This window comes from Camponotus vicinus, unplaced genomic scaffold, assembly GCF_025532165.1.
Source record: "Camponotus vicinus isolate PSW18456_S1 unplaced genomic scaffold, iyCamVici1.0 SCAF_3, whole genome shotgun sequence".
Classification (NCBI taxonomy): domain Eukaryota; kingdom Metazoa; phylum Arthropoda; class Insecta; order Hymenoptera; family Formicidae; genus Camponotus; species Camponotus vicinus.
This window is the reverse complement of record NW_028141967.1, coordinates 18,895,137-18,915,769: the sequence shown is the minus strand read 5'-3', so window position 1 is coordinate 18,915,769 and position 20,633 is coordinate 18,895,137. Positions and strand designations below refer to the sequence as shown.

The window sequence follows — 20,633 nt, the reverse complement described above, 5'->3', positions numbered from 1 at the left end:
ATTTGTTTATAGGCAGTTTTTGAACTTTGCTTTAATTGATGTAAAGCCAAATACCTTATGATAATAAATGACATAAATGTATCATAAATTATAAATATTACTATTTATTGTATTATAAATTATATTTTACTATAAAGATTTATATTATTAAAATATATATTACTATAAAATTAATGAAAATATCTAATATGATAATAAATGATATAAATGTTATTTTAATTTTTTATTTTATCATAAATTATACATATACTACTATAAAGATTTATATTATTAAAATATATATTACTATAAAATTCAATGAATTTTGGTTGGTAATTTGGTTTTATCACAATTAAAATAAAGTTATATAAATGTCTAATGAACGATCGTAAAGTTGCACGATCGTCAACGAGCATAAAATGTTTACGTTCGTTTGCCAGCAATTAGCTTGCAAAAGAAGGAGTTTCTCTCCTTCCCCAATTTAAGCGCATCTAACAAATCATTAATAATAGCGCAAATGAGCACAAGTAAAATCTTTGCGTTTATTCGCTGGTAATATTAAAATAAGCCAGCAATAAAAAGGAGTTTACTTCCTTTTTTATCTCTAATTAGAGATTAAGTAAGAAAGTGGTCAGGAACAACGGAAAGATAAGTCCAACTGGCTCGAAGAAAGAATATCGCAAAATAGACGGCTAATATTAGCCCAAATGCGTAGAGATACATAAGGTATCTTTATAAATATAACACGCAAAAATACATTTCGGGTATTTTATATTTTCTTTACACGCAACATAGCACTAATTAAGAATACTACTGATGCATTTAATTAGTAGCACATGATTAGGGCATGCGATTAAGGCGTAAAATTATGATCATCTGATTGATATATCATCGCATTTTCAACATATAATTAATGAATAATTAACTTTTATAAATAATACTTAACTACATATAATGTGATAGATTTCGAAGTGCATATTTCGCGTAATTTATCTATTTAATCTCCCTCTCTTTCTCTCTTTTTTTCTCATCATCCACCACCATCACCGCCATCACAACTGCAAATACCAAGTGACTACAGTCACTTATTACAACATAATGACAAACATTCTTTAAGTATTAAACTTGTCAAATATCTGATCGTCACCGACGCCACCACTACCATCGTTTTATAATATTTATACTTTTTATATTCTACGAATTTTTGAAAAAAGTATCAATGAAATTAATCGAAAGTTTGGAGGAGAAAGGCAGAGGAGAGAATATGCATATAAAATATTATAAAAAATTGCAATAAATCATTGAAATATTCTCTTAATTTATTATCGTAGTAATTATGTACAAAAGTTACGGTAAATATGTTCGTATATTAAAATATATATAATATATACACATATATAGTCAACATATAGTTGATTTACAATAGAGCGCCATTTGCTCCTCATTTCTTCGAAAGTGTTTTTCGCACAAAATTTGAATGTTTTGATACAGGAAGGCAAAAGAAATTTCTTACAGGCGCTGTCGTATACATTTTACAAAAGATTATTTTAACGCTTCTAATCATTGTACTTGCGTATGGCCGTGGCAAGTCTAATGTAAAATGTTTATAAAAATCTAGCAAGTCTAATGTAAAATGTTTATAAAAATCTTACTTGTGTGTGTACGTATGTGTGTGTTAATCGACATGTGCTTATTTATGTATCGAATAGATTCACTTTTATAATTTTAATTTTTATCGGATTTTATACATTTTAATTTATCAAATTATATTTTTAAAATAATGCCAGATAAAAAGAATTAAAAAATAATCTGTAATTGTACAAAATTTCAAGGTATTTATATCTTTCCTAATATTTTTTATAATATTAGGATAGATTTAAATTAAAAATTCATCTCACTTCTTTGAGCTGAGAAGAAATGCATATTATGTAGTTGAATATAGTATTACTATGTTAGTTATATATAAATAAGAAAATATATTAAATATAATATTAAAATATTACTTATTTAAAAACAGAGTAATTTAAAACTAACTTAAAAATCAACTAATAATACGGCATTTTTAAATATTATTTTTCGTTACCTACACTCTTTATAATGATTTATAGTGTATGCACAAAATGGAAGAGTTACATATGCTTTGTTGTAATTAAATATATCGATAACAACTTTGTTGTTGTCAACATTTATTAATAACAACAAAGTTGCTTCATATATTTTTATCTTTTTTAATCGCTACATAATTCATCAGTTTATTAGACAGTTCTAGTCTTTATCTTTAGTCTCAACGGTATAATAATAATTCAATCAATATGTAAAAATGTCTTTTTAGACATCAATATTTCCGATGTTATTGAATAATTATATTTTTTCTATATAGATATGTTACAAAATGACTAGTCTTTCACTCATGAACGAGAAATACGTCGTAAGAGTAATCCTTTTGTTTTTTTTATCTTGCTTTACATCTACAGTCAAAATGTAATACTATGAAAACTCAATAAAAAATAACAAAGTTGGGTAATTATTGATTACTTTCCCAGACAGCACAAAAAGGCCAAAAGATGTCTTAAAGACGTCTAAAAGACTTTAAGACGTCTTTAAGTCGTCTTTTAGATGTCTTTTGGACATGTGTGCTGTCTGGGTTATTACGACGTTTTCCAATCACGGGCTAGACAGGAACTTGCTGGAAAATGTTTACAGGAGCGATTATTAACATATCACATAATTTTTTTCTATACTTGGTAAACAATCTAAATGTATCCAAGTATCAACGCGAAAATATTTATAAATCTGTTACAATATAACTTCTATTATATATGTTTAATTATAAAATTACGTAATATTTTCCGAAGATGAAGTTCTTTTGGGCTCATGTATTAGAGGCAATAATTATCCATACGTATACGAGAAGAAATGGAATCTATCAATCTTTGTTTAATGAATTTTTCGAATGTTGAGCATTTTAAATCTTTCATAATTTATTCGGTCATTGAATCATCCGATTATACTTTATTTATTAATCACGTTTCCCTATAATCCAGCACTAATAACAGGCTGAATAAGACTTAAAAATATGCATTTATATTTTTATAAGTCTGGCAGTAGAATAGTAGGCACACATGTTAATCCGGCTTATTGTGACATTATTGAGCTCTTCTTAACTTCTCTTTATCTTAAAGAATATGAAATCCCTTCTACGCGTCATAAAAATATAAAAATTTATCATGTATTTTAACGAGAAAATAATGTCTAATGTATAAATAATAGAGTATCTAATCTCTTTAAAGTATCGCTCACCAGGTGTTTAATATACACTCATTAGAATGATAAATCATGAGTGTTTTTTCTTCATTTTTTCAAGCCATTCTCCATATCTAGGCTGGCCGAAGTCTCTCCGTTGAGTTCGTTCTGGATTTGTTGCAAGCTCTTGCCTTTCGTTTCTGGCAATATGAATACTGTGAAGAAGATGCTGAGGATACAGAATGCGCCGAACATCCAGAAAAGCACGTAATTGCCGAACGCAGTCTCCAAGTTTTTGCAGAACTTGGTGGTCAGGAAGGCCAGGAACCAGCAGACGGAAACCGTTATGCCGGAGGCCTTGGCCTTGACATTTGAGGCGAACATTTCGCCCATCACGGCCCAGGGAAGCGGGCCCCAACCTACGCTATAAGTGGAGATGTAAATGATGAGCGCGACTATCGGCAGCCAGGATATTTGCGCCACCACGTCATCCGCGTGTTGCACTTCTTTTAGGTAAAAATACAAGCCCAGAGCAATCTGCAATACAAATACACGATCACATGTGATAAAATCGAAAATCTATCAAAATTTGTGTGATAATAAATTCGATGCTACAGAACATAATTGATATTATAAAATATAGAAAAATTTAATTAAATCTATGATGATTTTTTATCAGAAAATTTTTGAAAACTTTTATGACAATTTTTATACCATTACAATTTTTCTAAAATCTTTTTTTAGCAATAATAATAAGAACATATCTAATAAATTTTTTGAAAGTAAAAATTATTTTCTATATAATAAAATTTATTTTCAAAGAACCAGAGCTGCCTGAAACGGATTAAACCTCTATTATTTTATCGTGAATGCACTTGCTTTTTGTCACAAATTCACATCGTTTTATGTAATCGCGATTATGCGATCGTATATGGAAGTCTTCGCACTGCGTGTGTGCTAAATTGCACTCAATGTAATAATGATCGACTCATTCCAATGGTATGTATATCCAATGGTATGTATATCCAATGGTATGTATATCGACATGTATAATAGTACTCGACCTTCCTCACGTCTCGCGGGCATTGTGCGTTCTGCGATGCACTTGTTGCATATTCTACATCGGACATTTCCGAGTGCCAGACCTTGCGTCGCGTTTATTTTTATTCAATTTGCATAAGAAGATCGCATACAAATTATAAGATTGCGACTCGATCTCTTATATATCAGATAATTAAATCATTCGCCTCATTCTTGAAGGCAAGACAAATGATGAAAGCAAGAGTTATTAAATCGCTAACTTTTGTAACACAATTATAGCAATGAGTACAATTATGAATGTCGACCATGAACACACATTGCTGTGGAATGTACTTAATGATCTAATGCATAATCTATTAATGTGATATGAAAATGAATCGATGCGGTTTCCACACGCATCTTTAAAATTTCCGCCAATAATCTTTAGAATTATTCATGGAAAATACATATAACTCTTTTAGTATAAAATTTCAATTTAAAAGCAAATTTTAATAATTTTAAAAATTATCAGTAATTCAACTCATTTAACTAAAAAATTAACTAAAAAAATTTAACTAAAAAATTACAATATATATAGCTGTAACAAATATAATATGTTATTGTTTAATAAAATTAAAATGCTCATGGGAAAATTGATAAATGATGATAATCTTAGTAATTGACTTAAATTTTAATCGTATTTCGTATACTTCTTGTTGATTAAATTAATACTTAAAAAAAATAATTGTGTACTTTTTGAAAAAAAGATTAAATTTTATGCGTTTTTACATTTTAAGTTTCTTAACGTTCTTTTAATTTTAATGAGCAATAATATAAGTCTATTCTAACGGATTGTTTAAGTTCATTATTTTGTCGATAGATTTCCAGATCGTTGCATAAAACAATAAACAAACTTTGCGGAAACAGTGTTTGTGACACTGTCAACAGTGTCCCATAACGAACACGCTAACTTTGAACACAATTTTCAATGCAAATTTTTGAAAACAGATTTGTTATAAAGAAAAAGAGTGGCATGAAAACGTCAAAGTTTCACGCAACGGCAAGATTTTATAACTTAAAAGTGTGTCTTCGAATTCGTGGAAAAAAGCAGAGATAAATATGCAGTTTAGGATCAAACTTAATTTAAAAATAGAAAAATGAAAATAAAATAGAAGATAAAAGATAGAAAAAATTACTTACTAAACTGATTGTTTCTCCAATGCCAGAGAAAACGAGAAGCATTCTTCTACCCGATCTGTCCACGATCAAGGGCGTTATTGCAGATGCTATTACTTGCACGACACCAATAATAATTGGTGCTTGTTCCGTTGGGACGGAGGTTCCAGCAGCAATGAAGATATTTTGCATATAAAATAGCACGACATTGATACCAGTAAGCTGTTGGAAGGAAGCCAAGGCACAGGTATAGATAAGGGCTTTTAAATTGGCCTTCACCTTAAATAGGTCTGAAATGCTGACTTGATCTCTAAAAGCCTCATCAATTATTGCCTGAAAGATTTGAAGCAAAATCAAATGTGTTTATTAGACAGTGAAAATTGGAAAAAATTAAAATGTAATAATCTACACAAGATATTCTGTAATTAATGTTTAAAAAATAAAATTGCCAATAACATTCGATTGATATTAAAGCAAAAGCAAAGTTCTATTATCCATTTTAATTCTTCAAAATTTTTCACTCAGTAATGCTAATTAATTTTGTAATTACGATTGTTTCAACATCTGCAATTTATTTCATTTACATAACGTCTAGCATGTGCTATTGAAAGAATAATCCGGTAATTCCGGGAGACACTGCATTGTAGGAAAAAAATGTCGATTGCAAAAAGCTAATCATAATTGTTTCTCAGCTATACGATTATCATTTAGGATCAAGGAACGGCCTTAGCCGCGGCCTCATTTGTTTAACGTGATCTGACGAGCAATGTATTCAGATATGCGTTTAATACTCAAGCTACGTGCTTATAAAGTGTAAATAGCAGTTACCTTGTCATTTAAGTAGAGAAATCTACTTGGCAAAATTATAAAACAATCTTTAGTAAAGGAATTAAAACTAAATAAAATTGTACAGCACACAAGTTTCTAAAAATTACAGATTTTATATATATAATAAATTTAATTTTAATTTTTTTAATCGCGAAAAACAGTTAATAGGAAATCTGCTGATAGGCTGAAATTAATTCTTGATTCTTAAAAGATAGAATTTGTGATTTTTTTAAAGCGAATAAAAATTGCTACGATTTACCTGCATTTCGTCGGCTTCTTTCTGGACAGCTCCTTCGGATTTACTTCGGAGCTTTGCTAAAGCTGCGATCGCTTCTTCTCTGCGGCCCTTGCTGAGAAGAAAATACGGAGACTCCGGCATCATTACGAAGCAGACAAAGAAGAGTACTGGTAGAATAGCACAGAGGATCCAAAAGACTGTGTAACTGACGAAGGGCCCGATAGCGTAAGAATACAACAATCCAATTGTGATAAAGAGCTGAAGAAAAGAGCCCAACGCTCCTCTAATGGAAGTCTAAAAAGATAATATAATTGTTACTAATCAATTGCAGAAACATTTATACAATAGTAATGTTATTTTAGTTATATTTTTTATTTTAATTTAATAAATTAGATATTGCGAGTAAAATTATTTAAAAATATAGATTTATACAAGTTTATTTAGAATTCTATTAATCATAACTTTTTAAAGATAAATTAAGAAAATTAAATAAAAAAATTTTTTTATGATAATTTCAAAGAATCCTGCATATAAATCAAAATTATTGATTATACAAATATTATGCAAAATAAATTTACCTCAGCGATTTCACCACAATACATAGGTAGAATCGTGAATGGAATACCCAGAGCAAATCCAAATATTAGTCGCGCGACATAAAGATAAGCAATGTGACTTGCCGTAGCAACTAACGCCCATCCAATTGAAAATGGTACGACGGCAAATAATGCTGTTCGTTTGCGACCCCATCTGTGAAAAGATCAATAAAATAGATCCTTCTTCATCAAATATTGAAATTTAACATTTCATATTTTCGTGAAGAAATAAAGATATCTTTATTTTCGACTTGTTGCTTTGAAAAAGGGAGCACGCAATTGTATTATAAAACTCATATGCATGTTTGAATTTATTTACGGTAATACCTTTCTCCGAGATATCCTGCTACAAAACTACCGGGGATTGTACCGAGAGCCATTAGAGATGCTATCCACGAACTTTGTTCACTGGTGATTTTCGACCCCAGAGGTCCACCATCTTTCTCCAAGTTGGGAAGGACCGGACTCGTCCATGCCAACATCGCACCAGTCGCCACGATACATATATTGCCTGCAATCGTATTAAATTTCAAGATATATTTTTATGCGCAAATAAAAATATACCATTGATAAAATAATTTTAAATATTTAATTGGTGTTTTTTGGTATATTGTATCATTAATATCTTGAACATTTAACGATTCATTATAATCAAACACATTATTAATCCATAGCTTTCATATCTAAAGCCTTTATATACATATATTGATCGTTATTTTATCGCTTCGATAGGATTTGATAAAATATCCATCAGCGTATCCTTAAATTTAAATTTATATTATAAACCGTAGAGAGGGATAAACATGCCAAAAATGATTTATATGTGCTTTTGTATATCAGTGGTTCTCTAACATGTTGCTGTATATTTAACATATTTATACATATTTAATACACATTTTTTAACAAAGAAACAACTTTTTTTGCTCTTCTTTTTTATAACATATATTTAATACTAAAATTTTTATAGCATATATTTAATACTAAAATATTTCTAAATTCTGTCCTTTTTTTATTTAAACAATTAATTTATTTTAGCAATAAATTTTAATGATATCTTTTTATTGTAATACAGTTTTCGTAACAGTCTTTATTTCTTTTTAATCACAAATAAAATTTTACATTATTTAAATGTTACGCATTGAAACTTTAATTTGTTAATAAAAATGCTTTTATTTAAAAAAAGATTTATCTTTCAAAAATTTCAAATGCATTTCTTATCACCCTCGAGAAATTGACTTTTCGAAAGTATTTCTGCGCGAGTCTCGAGATTAGCAATTCAATTATGTCAGCGGTCGGGATATGCTTGCCGGTAATGCTTTGCCAACGAAATGCGAATCAAAGCGCGCTTTGAAGGCTTTTCCGGCGATAGAGCGGTTTTACATAATTGTATTTCAGGCAATACGATGAAATTCAAGGCTTACCACGCTTCCGGTTTTACAGAGCAGTGCACGTACATACAAACCTTACAAAGTAGAAATTTAAATCATAGCGCAGTAGAAGATACCCGACGACAAACTGTCACGTGTAAATTAGATTTTACATTTCAGTTTCGAAAAATTTACATAAAATAATTTCTATGAATTTTTTATATTGCATATTTTTAAATTTTTTAGTATAAATAATACAATAAGAAATATTTTTGAATATAATGTTTTATACTACAAGAGAGAACTTAATTAGCTGTTAAATAATATTTCAGTTAATATTCTACGTTACTAAACAGAATATTTTTATATTTTATTTCGCAAATTGTAAGAGGATAATAGCTTTTACATACAAACGCATAGAATGAAATATGCATTCATGTGTCAGCTTTATACAAATAACGTATATGGTAATGCGAGAAAAACCAGCAATGTGGTTATTTTAACGCGATAATATCGTTCTTCGGAATTATCACATTTATGTAATCCACGATGCACTGTCGTGCGATTATACTGTCGACAGTGCATTGCATTATCAAATAAACGAGATGGTAACGTGTCGTAAGAGTCATGTGATATCGAAGAGATATAATCTCGATATTGTCAGAATATTGAAGTTGCCATTGATGGCGCGAATATAGAATTGCATCTCGCATTCCTGAGGAAAATAATGTCTGATCTTTGCCAACCTTGGTCAACAACCTTAAGAATCAGATTGCAGAAAACAACTCTGTGTTTATCGAATTACATTAATATCATTTTTAGTTTACCTGTTTTTAGTTTGCAATTAGAGATTGTGTTCCAGATTTTCATAAATTATATATGTAGCATTTAATGGACATGCTATTATTCAAACAATTCTGAAAAATACTGCGGTATACCGCAGACAATCAAAAGAGTATGAATGGGAAAAAGAGATGTTATTGTGAGCAAAATGTGTGTTAATGATATAATATGATTAACTTGTTTCATATATAATCGTACGCCAAATTATTAATTATTAAGATATTTGCTGCATTAATTGCAAATAAAAATATTATTGTACATAAAAACTGGAAAGATAGAGAAATGATAAATAGATTATTTTAAATGATTATTAAGTTGATAATAAGTTTCTCTTAAATAATTTTTGATAACCAAATTATATCATATAAAACAAGTGCACTGATTAATCACTTACGCGTTATAGATAAACGGTCTTTGTAGCAAACAAAATATTTGTTTGTGAAGCCTAATCAGCATTACTGTGTGGGCTTATCTTTAAGTTTCCTTTCGGTTGTACAACCTGGCATATTGTCGCATTACTAATTTCGTTTACCATTAGTAAATTATTTTCTGATTAACCCCGAGTGTGTGTGTGCAATATGATAGCGATTATCTATCACATTTATTGCAACGCAATAAATCCGTGTCAAGTATCATCACGAATACAAAAATCCAGATATGCATTCAGATTCAGCACTTCGCAATATAAACGAATACATGGCGAGGTAAAATAAAAAAAAGTAAAAGAGAAAAAAAGAAAAAGAAAGAAAAAGAGAATCACATTTGATATGATGGGTCATATGAAATGAGTATTAATAATATCTCACTTTTGATTCTGGAAAACTTTTATGTTTGATAAGTATTTTTCCATACATCTTATATCAATCATCATACCATGTATCTCCGATAACGATTAAGAATTTTTCTTTTAATTTCTTAATTCTTCTTTTTTTCTAATTAATTATGATTAATTAAGTAATTATTGCATAATTATTCACGATTTATCCTCTCCGTATTTTTATTGTAATTATAGGTTTAATTGTACTAAGAATATATATATATATATATATATATATATATATATATATATATATATATACACAGGGTGTCCCGAAACTAATGCTTGATATTTTAAAGGCAGATTCTCTGGCCAATTTAAAAACGATGTTTCCTCAGCGAAAATGTCGAGGGAGATCATTATTTTTTGCATATTCCCAATTTTTGTCATCATGTATCTTTCTAACTAAGCCTTAAATTAAAATTCTATTAAAGTAAACTCTACCTAAAATTAACTAAAGAATATGACTTTATTAATATTTTATTCCGATAAGCCTTAGTTTGCGAAAAACCTTTATTTTCAATCATTTATAACTCGAAAATTATTAGTGCCGCGACATTTTCGCTGAGGAAAAATCGTTTTTAAATTAGCCAGAGAATCTGCCTTTAAAATATCAAGTTAGTTTCGGGACACCCTGTATATATATATATATATATATATATATATATATATATATATATATATATATATATATATATATATATATATATATATATATATATAATATTTAAATTTTTATAATTTAATCTTACAATTAGAAAAGTGGACAACAAAAATTCAATTAAATATTAAATAATTTAAATTGTGTGTTTTTAAAACTTGCAGTATAAGTAATTTACTATATAAAATATTTACTATATTTAACAAGTTATAAAAAATTTTATTTTTCTCTCCCTTTCTTTCTATATATATATATATATATATATATATATATTAATTTTGTGCAGTGAATATCCGATCATAGTATGTGCTATTTCATAAATTTATAATATTACCATCGATTTATTACCATCGATTTATTAAATGACATTCTAAAATCGGTATATTTTTTGTCAAGATATTAAGCAATCTTTATGCAAATTTTTTATCGCAGTCCCAAGCAAAGATTCCTAACCTTTATTACACAATTAAGGAAAATGTTGACTATCTTTAAACAAGTCAACATAATCGTGCGAGACTTCTAAAATAAAAAATATTTATATCAAAGGAGGCGCGTCGCGAAAATGCTATGAGCGATTCTACGAGGGCCTTTAACCCTGAAGATAGCATAACTGATGCTGCATTAAATGTCAAAGTCAGAAAGTGACAATGACCTGTTATTGGATTAGATATTCGTTCATCGATATTAATTCGCCTTAATCCGTTATTTTTCGGTTTATTAATCCGTTATTTGTCGGCTTATTGAAGTTCAAATCATAATCGCGTACTATGCTCTTCTGTTGCGAATTACACCTGACAATCCCCTCTTTGTTAACATGTAGGCCATACATGATTACGTAACAAAAATATATAAAATGAACGATAAAATAGTCCGTACTAATGATAAAGAATAGATAAGAAGCAAAGCACGATGAAATCTTCCTATGAGATATTGTATCGTTTGAGAATTTAAAAATGGAAGTCAAAAACCGATTAATTGTAAATGTTAAAAATGATGTCTTAAGTTACAGAAAAAATCCATATATATATATATATATATACAGAAATTTCGTATTTGTGAAAAAATTTATCTCAATTTAAGAGATATTTAATTTATATTATTTAAATTTAACTAATATATATATATAATAATATATATATATATATATATATATATATATATATATAATTATATATATATATATATATATATATAAATTTATCAAAAAAGAATATACAGGAAAAATTGCGCAAAATTATTAATAAGTTTTATAAGTTGTAAATAATAGAAATTAAAAGAAAATGTGAAAAAGTAAATTTAAGTTAAATTTAAATAATATAAATTAAATATCTCTTAAATTGAGATAAATTTTTTCACAAATACGAAATTTCTGTATATATATATATATATATATATATATATATATATATATATATATATATATATGTGTATGTGTGTGTATGTGTATATGTATATAATATTAAAAATTTAAAATCTAATTAAAATATGATACGTTATATTATAATAATTCTTCTTCATCTACATTTTTTAATATATAAGATCTATATAGAAAAATTAATATATATAAAATATGTTATATAATCTTAGCAGTGATATAGAGATATAACAATAATATCGGAAATTCATCAATCACGCCGGCAAGAAAAGTATAGGGATTATTCCTATCAGTACGATAAAGATAATCTAACTTATAGCCGGTGAAAAGTATAGCTACTTCCATTTTCCAAAAAGAGCAATTTTTCATTTTTTAAATAATATCGTGATAACAAATCGCATAATGACAATAATGGGATGACGAAATATGATTATATTCCACAAATTTGCGTACGATTAAATGCTCGATAGTAACAGAAGAGAGCATTATCTTTCATACTTTCATATATGATTGCAAATATTGTTATCGTCATTTTATATTACGCAAAATCGTTCGCATTGACGTTGTGCCAAACTGTTAATTGACAAACATTGACGTCCATACAACGAAACTGCATCTGACAGCAGTCGGAACGTGCGTAAAATCAACAGATTAAAAAATGATAAATAACAAACAATCGATAGCGCTAATCACAAATGCGCGGGAGGCGTTACCGTCGATAACGATACTCAAAGAAATATTCTAGTACTGTAAATAAAACTATCATACATTATCAACAATACAATGTAACTGTGATAACAGTATTAGCTTTTATATAGCTGTAGATATTATATTATTACATATGACATCTTGTCATTAAAGATTGATGAAGATATACAGTTAAATTAATATTTTGCTGCCAAAGCTAAAATCAAAATAAATCATGACAAAAAATTATGTATATTTTATAGTTATATAGAAATATAAAATATCGATTTTAATAATATTCCTGTAAATATAAAATTACTTTCATAAATAAAGGTCGTTTTACGAATATCTTAGCTTACTGTTCCTCAATCATTCCTTATCAATATTGAAATAAGACTTTATTCAATCAAATTTATTTATCAATATGGATTAAAATATTTTAACAAATTATTGAAATTATCTGATATCTATAGATTGATTATACGCAAACCAGATAAAATTTTTCAATTAATTTTTAACTTTAATTTTTAAGATAGTGTTTTATCAAAAAAATGTTATTTTGCTTAAATTAGATTTATTTGATAAATAAAATTAAAATATTCGGTTTTCAAAAATAATGGAAAAATAATTAATTTAATATTTTATATCTCATTACAAGGTATTCTATATTTTATATAGCTTATTTACTTTGTGGTGAATTTTTTCTAGTACTAGATAAACATAAATTTCTGTATATTTAATGAAACTTTTAATGAATATTTAATAAAAATTTTGCTTGGAATCAATTAATTTACATAAAAGCTGACGAACTAGCCATCAATGTAAAAATTTCTCTACGATGTAAAGTTGCATAGATAAATGAATATATGAACAGATCAGCATATTGATAGATTACAAAAAATAGAATATCACAGCATGCAATATATACATATTCTAGTAAATGTATTAAAACACGAAGTGACCGTAAAATATTCGGATTTTCGTTACGGAAACTTAGACTTCGCGAGGACAAATTGATTTTATAAATATTGGCTGTTCTCTCTTTCTGTGGTTTGACGTCTCAATTCATATTTATAACAGAGAAATCTCATCTATTTCATTTCTTATACAAATAAATAATTTTAGAATAAGAAACGTTCATTCTCTGCAAGGATCTTTGCTCTCGTGTATTTTGAACTCTCGCGCAAGTTGACGTCTGCAGAACCTAATCGGAGCTAATCTGAATTTTTATTTTCAAGAATGTCGCCGATATATGCAAAAATTTTAATAAATTCCAAGTTTTGAGTTTTATTGAACTTTTGTTTGCAGTCTCCGATTTTGATGAAAAACAACATCGTTAAGGAATTGAATATTAATCTTTGTCGAAAATTAGATTTTTTTAAATACAACTGTGACATCATGATCGTATAATCAAAGGACTCGCTATTTTTTTAGAATATATGAATTAAATTGTTCTTATTCCCCGAGGGAACAGCGTTTCTAATTCAAACTCTCACTTCGGAGTGCCGTACACTCGGCTAGTTGTACCAGTAATGAGGAAGTAATTTAAACCGATGGCAATCTTTGTCGGTTAAGATTGAATTCGGTCGAGCACCGGATGCGAATCGTTTAATATTCCCGTCATCCGAATACGCGAAGGACTCTACGATGGACATGAATCGTGACACGTAGCTTATCATTGTCCTCCGCTCTCTTCTCGGTGCGATGTTCTCAAGTGCATTTTCTATGCTACCTGAAGTTCTCACTAATCTTGACTTGATCAACCGGGAATCACCGGGCCGAATAATCACCTGGGTTTTTCTTCTCTCTTTGTATGACGTGAATTCAATAACGAATTCCACAGACAGTTTTTTTCCTGCTAAATTCAATCTTTAATTCTATTCGTCATTTCAAATATTGCAAGAAGAGTATATTTTTAAGAGATGTCGTAATTGAGGAAAAACTGTCTTCAATATAAAATCTTTGCATAATGAGTGTATTAATATAATGTGAATAATGAATTTGTTTTCCTCAAAAAAATATATTTTAAACAAAAAAAGTGACAAAAGATTTATAAATAACTTTTGTCAGACAAGGAGAATTGTCATTTAAACAAATTTATCTTTTCCACGTATTTAACACAAAACGTATATAACTCTATATTACTCTATCTTGTTGAATATTGTACTTACTATAAATTTGAAATGAGAAATAAATAAGTAATGGAGAAGAATGCAAAATATCAGAGGCTAAAAATATCAGAGGTTTTTGTTTTATTATGATAATATTTGCATTTGAAATGCATCACTGAATTCACCTGGGTCAATATTTTCATTATTATTGTTTTGACGTTGTATTGTTTACTAAAGTTTTATAAAGACTGTGTAATTAAATTTTATTATGTCGTATGAATTATGTTTAATGTATATATACAAAAAAATATAATTAATTAAACATCTTGTTTCGTTGTCGAACGTTATTATGTACGTTAATAAATTATTTAGGATTTTTTAAGTATGTAATAGGAAAACTTTCAAAATTCTACAATGTTCAAAATTCTAAATTTTATACAGCATACTACATAAACACACATTTACAAATTAATAATTTCGATTCTCTCACGAATTTTAATAATGGCGATCGGAAAAATCACTTTGCATGATGTGTGCGAAATGCAGCCGTATCGTTCATGTGGTGAGAGCCGGTAGATACATATTGTACTCCTTTATCTTCTTCAATTAATGTCATTTGGGGGAATCAAACGAATAAGTGTACTGTTAAAAAGCAAATCATGCGATCTATTTTCCCATTATCCAATCTGTAATTATTATCTAATCTATTCGTTATCCACGCTATACTATGTTGAAAACTATTTAATTCTTCAAGAACAAATTTGAAATCTTGTGTAAGAATCTTGTGTAAAATCTTGTGTAAGAAGACTAAAAACCAAATTTGATATTCTCTTTATACTGTATAAATATATAATATTTCAATAATTTTTAATCAATTTTTTACAAGGTTTCTTCTCGATGTATGAAAATACAGAATGACCAGACAGATCACGATTAAGAAGCCCGTGTAAGGAACACTCCCCAAAGTGTCATACCAATCGATTGCGTATAACGGAAGAATGATTATCTGTTCTAATCATTGCATAATAATATCCCAGGTAGTACATATTCATTTCAAAAACATTTCACAAATATTTCTTCGAAACGTTTCATAACCGACTCTTGAAAACGTTTCTAATTGGTTAAAATGTCCACTTGAAAAACGTTAAGAGATACGTTTCCTTTCTGATAAAAAAAAAAACGTTTAAAATATACGTTTAAAACGCGTTTTTTCCTTTTATTCGTTATACGTTTCTTTTTTCATGGAATTAATAAAAAATAATGCATTCATACACACTCTCTAAAAATGAAACAGTATATTATCATTGAAAACAGTAAATAGAGTCACTGATATAGCAGTTATAAGTTATTATAGCACTGTAAATCAATAATATTTCACTGAAAGAATTAGTAATATTGACTGTTTTAATCAGTAATATTAGATTATAATTTATCTACTTCGTATAAAATTAAAAATTTTATTTATATTTACATGCATATTAAATGATGATTTATTTTACATCTTAAATAAATAATGAACGGGTCATTTTCATTTATTCGCCAAACATTTACTTGTCCAACTTATAAAATCGATTTAATGTCTGAAATTCCTCTATATTGAGATTGTATCAGAAATTAAATCGAAGTAATACTTTTAATTTCATTTGTCGCCCTTTGCAAATTTTATATAATTTTCATGACTAAAACTTAAGTACGAGAAAAATAGGGCACCGTTGCGGTAAACGAATGAACTAGCGTGATTACTGATTTTACTTCCACTGACTATAATTAGTGAAATTTTACTTCCATTGACTATAATTAGTGAGATATAAGATAAAGTAACAAAAAATAAACGTTTCTATTGGAGATCAATGAAATACTGATTCTTAATTATTTTTAGTGATCTTATTCATATATTTGTAAATAGAAATTAATATAGTTTTCGTAATAATTATGTATATATATTGTTATGTCCCCGGATTGCGCGGCATTCAAGATATTTTGGAAAGCCTTGAAGTTTTCATCATTTCCGGTATGTGTTGTCAAAAGGTTGTAAAAAACAATGGAGTGGAGAGTTTGACTCGGATTGACATTTTTGGCGGACGCGTCTTGGACGGTTCCTATCAATTTTGTGTTGAAACATTGATTGTGTTGTGTTATACTGTTCGTGTTATTATGTGATTTAAAGTTCTTCTTATTTATAAGTAAGTGTCTTTATTCCGCGAGCCGGGGAGTTACATCGTGCGCTTCGAAACAAAATCTCGATCGAGTCCGCGGACGTAACAATATATATATATATATATATATATATATATATATATATATATATATATATATATATATATGTATATATGTATATATATATGTATATGTATATGTATATGTATATGTATATGTATATGTATATGTATATGTATATGTATATGTATATGTATATGTATATGTATATGTATATGTATATGTATATGTATGTATATATAATTTGAAATTAATTTGAAATTAATTAAAAATTAGTCTTTATTTTGTCTATAGAAACGTGAAAAATACGTTTCCTTAACTATGGTTTTAAAAACCTTTCTATAGAAACGTTTCTTATTAATGCTATATAATTAAAAAACATTGGATATGTTTAAGAAATATATATAAAACGAACGTGTGCTACCTGGGATGTGTTATATAATATATATATATATATTAATGATAAGCAGAAGTTGCTCTATATTTTTAATTTAAAGAACAACATACCTAAAAAATTCGAAAATATTATACGAACAAAGTATATCTATCTGAAATCTAATTTTATTTTGTAAAGTGAACTTAACGCACACGTATCAATCGGATGAAGCGTTGCATAATTGTAACTTTCATTATAATAGTGGAAGATATATGATTCTTTCACATGAGGAGCATAAAATAAATACACGTTTTAGTAAATTAATTCATTAAATCTCATACATAGGAGAATTAAGAATATTTTTTTCATAACTATTATAAAATATATTTTGAATAAAAAGTGACCACGATTGTCGGGAAATGATATTATTTCGGTCAGTCAACTAATTAATTTGATTTTATTCTTAAAACTTTTTAGCTCTGAAAGTCGAACTTACCCGCCGCAGCAGCCAGGAACTGGACGAGCTTAGAACCTTTTTCCGCCATATTTTCGGGGCGATGATTGTCAACAATGCGGAATGATGTCCTACACGATTCTTCGCCACGCTCTGTACTCAGCTCCACAGATTCTTTGCTGGGGGTGGCAGTATCAAACACCGCCAAAGAGGAACTCACTGGTACAGGGCTGTAAGCATAGTCTTTATACGAGCGCCCCTCTATTTCTTCATTGTCACGAGTGGGAGTCATTTTCTCTCTCTCTCTCTCTCTCTCGCTCTTTATTTCGCTCGCTCGCTTGCTCGGTTTCCTCTAATCGTTTCCACGTTTCTCTCCCACTCTTTTCTTTTATCGTTCTTCGTCAGACACGAAGATCTCGATCGCGGCTCGTTGCGGTAGTGTGGAATGCAACGACCGACGTGACGGTCTCGAGTCCTAGACCCTGAAACGAAGCGATGTCAAGGTCGCGTGGCTATAAAACAATCCCACAATTTCCTTATCGAAAGGGATGTTTTTCGGTTGATGGAAGTTTCCAAGTTACAAGAGAATCAGAAGGAAGAAAAGGATACAGAGACTTTTAGGCTTTTATTTTAGGTTGTATTAATGTTAAATTAAATTTAAGTAGAAATTTAGTAATGTTTACGAGACAAAAGTACATTTTATTTTAGAGAAGCAGAAATAGTAGCTTAAATGTCTTAACTAGGACACATTTATTTATTTTTGATTTTTTGTTTTTTGGGAAGAGAAATTAGACTTTATCATAAAGATTTGTATATAATAATACATATACACGAAGAAAAGATAAAATTAAATCAATAGTTGTGTTTACATATTTTCTGATTGCGAAGAAAAAAAAAATCACGTAATTCTACGATAAAAACAAATTAAATTGTAATTAAGTGTAATTAAGTTTTATTTGAATCCACGTTCCGTAAAACTTTTACAGAAGAACAAGTATTCATGATAACCGCAAGTATTCTTGATAAATATGTGTATATTCCTGCATCTTTTAACTTGTATTGATCAATATTTTTCAAGAATAAATATGTATAGAATTACAACATTATCTAGAGAAATAATTTTTCTTGTAGGATTTTTACTTAAAAAATTTTTTACATCAAATCTATAAATTCTAAGATGTGATTATGAAAAGTATTTTATAAAATTCAACGTCTGTCTTGGCGCGAATAACGCGCGTTGGCAACAAATCTGTACTATAGAGTATCACCCCAATCGAGAATGATTCCTCTTTTTTTTGCCGGTGCTCTCCCTAATACAAACTGAAGGAAAATCGATAACGCGCTGTACCAAACTCGTCGTAATAACGCTAATGCAAGCGAACGAGCGATCGATTAAATCGCGAAAGCACGAGAAGCGAAATCAATCGCGAATGGAATATTTTGCGTTTCGTATCGTTTCATTTTGATTAACTTATCCGAATGTAGATGTTAATTTCGTAATGCGCGTATTTGTTTAATATCTCGTTTCGTTTCATGCCGTTTCATTTTGATTAATGTATCCGAATGTAGATGTTAATTTTATAATGCAAATATTATTTGTCTCTTATTATATTTCATTAAGGGCACTCTCCTTTTTCTTATCTCACGAGACGGAACGTTATAAAATTTCTATTTGGCTGATTGAAATAAGTAATGTGGAATAATTCGAAGAAATTTCCTGCCCTGACTCCACCTATTTATGGGAGAAAAATCAATAAAATCCAGGACGAGATTTACTCGTGTCCTGCGATGTCGACCCGCAACCGATATTGCGTAACGCACATGCGTATCGCCACTAACTCTCGATTCCGAATCAACAGCAGTTTTAATATTGCATAGATATAAACGAAGTTCTTAAACAGAAAAATACGAAAACAATCAATTTTTACAAAATATTTTTCTAGTTCGTAAATAATATATAAATGCCGAATTATATTTTTTTAACTTTTAAATGCAATTACATGTTATAAAATTATATAAAATCATGAAGATGACGGCAACAGATGTTATTTCGTTAAAAATTCTAAACAAAGCTAAATAGAGTTCGCAAAATAAATAACGATATAGTTGTTTTCTTTTATAAAATAAAATAAATACAATCCTACTGCAAAATACAAATGAAATATCTTTACATCAACTAACTAAATAAAATATTTATAAGCAAGAGCTTTGCATATTGCTATGCAAAAATATGACATAAAACCCAAAATTTTCTCTCTTATTAATATTGTCTTTATTAACTTTATTAGATTCTTTATTCCAAATTTAAAAAATGTATTGAAAAACAATTTTACATGTCTTGAATTGACTGTAATTAAGAAATATATTTGGGTTTTGTTAGGACAAGTGTAATTTTTACACACTGGCGATACAAAATGATTTTATTAATTATGATTAAGCAAAGTCATATTTAGATTGATCGATTAAATTGCAATGTGTGTATTAACATATATACTTGTTCTAACAAACAAATTTTCGAAAGAAATTCACTAGTTCGCTTAATTTGATATTCAACATAACTTATATTGTCATATATCACTTTTACGACTGAAATGCATTGGAACATTTGTAGAACAAAGAATGAAATAAATTGTTTAGGCGCATGG

At 28.4% G+C, this 20,633-nt stretch overlaps 1 protein-coding gene and 1 long non-coding RNA gene across 3 annotated transcripts; one reads left to right on the top strand and one right to left on the bottom strand.

Annotated features, from left to right (window-relative positions):
• Positions 1–1,277: 1,277 nt before the first annotated feature.
• On the bottom strand, positions 1,278–18,491 carry LOC145968034 (trehalose transporter 1-like protein). Of its 2 annotated transcripts, XR_014437651.1 has the most exons (7): positions 18,031–18,491; positions 7,408–7,591; positions 7,063–7,234; positions 6,506–6,778; positions 5,443–5,751; positions 3,280–3,759; positions 1,278–3,176 (listed from the first exon to the last, which is right to left on the bottom strand). XR_014437651.1 is itself a non-coding variant. In XM_083093225.1 (6 exons), exons 1-6 carry the CDS (start codon positions 18,278–18,280, stop codon positions 3,331–3,333), a joined length of 1,617 nt encoding a protein of 538 aa, XP_082949351.1. In that variant the 5' UTR covers positions 18,281–18,490; the 3' UTR covers positions 1,278–3,330. The 2 variants fall into 2 exon arrangements, 1 of the variants encoding a protein (XP_082949351.1); XM_083093225.1 differs by having other exon boundaries at positions 1,278–3,759; positions 18,031–18,490.
• On the top strand, positions 16,997–19,024 carry LOC145968037 (uncharacterized). The gene is made up of 3 exons (XR_014437652.1): positions 16,997–17,124; positions 18,012–18,220; positions 18,394–19,024. It is a non-coding gene; the product is annotated as an uncharacterized LOC145968037 (long non-coding RNA).
• Positions 19,025–20,633: the final 1,609 nt, after the last annotated feature.

Bases quoted from the DNA above. Each gene is read 5' to 3' on its own strand.
- LOC145968034 (XM_083093225.1), bottom strand. From the start codon at position 18,280: ATGACTCCCACTCGTGACAATGAAGAAATAGAGGGGCGCTCGTATAAA. The intron at 7,235-7,407 runs GTATTACCGTAA...ATCTTTTCACAG, and splicing joins GCAGGATATCTCGGAGAAAG to ATGGGGTCGCAAACGAACAG. The intron at 6,779-7,062 runs GTAAATTTATTT...TTATCTTTTTAG, and splicing joins ATTGTGGTGAAATCGCTGAG to ACTTCCATTAGAGGAGCGTT.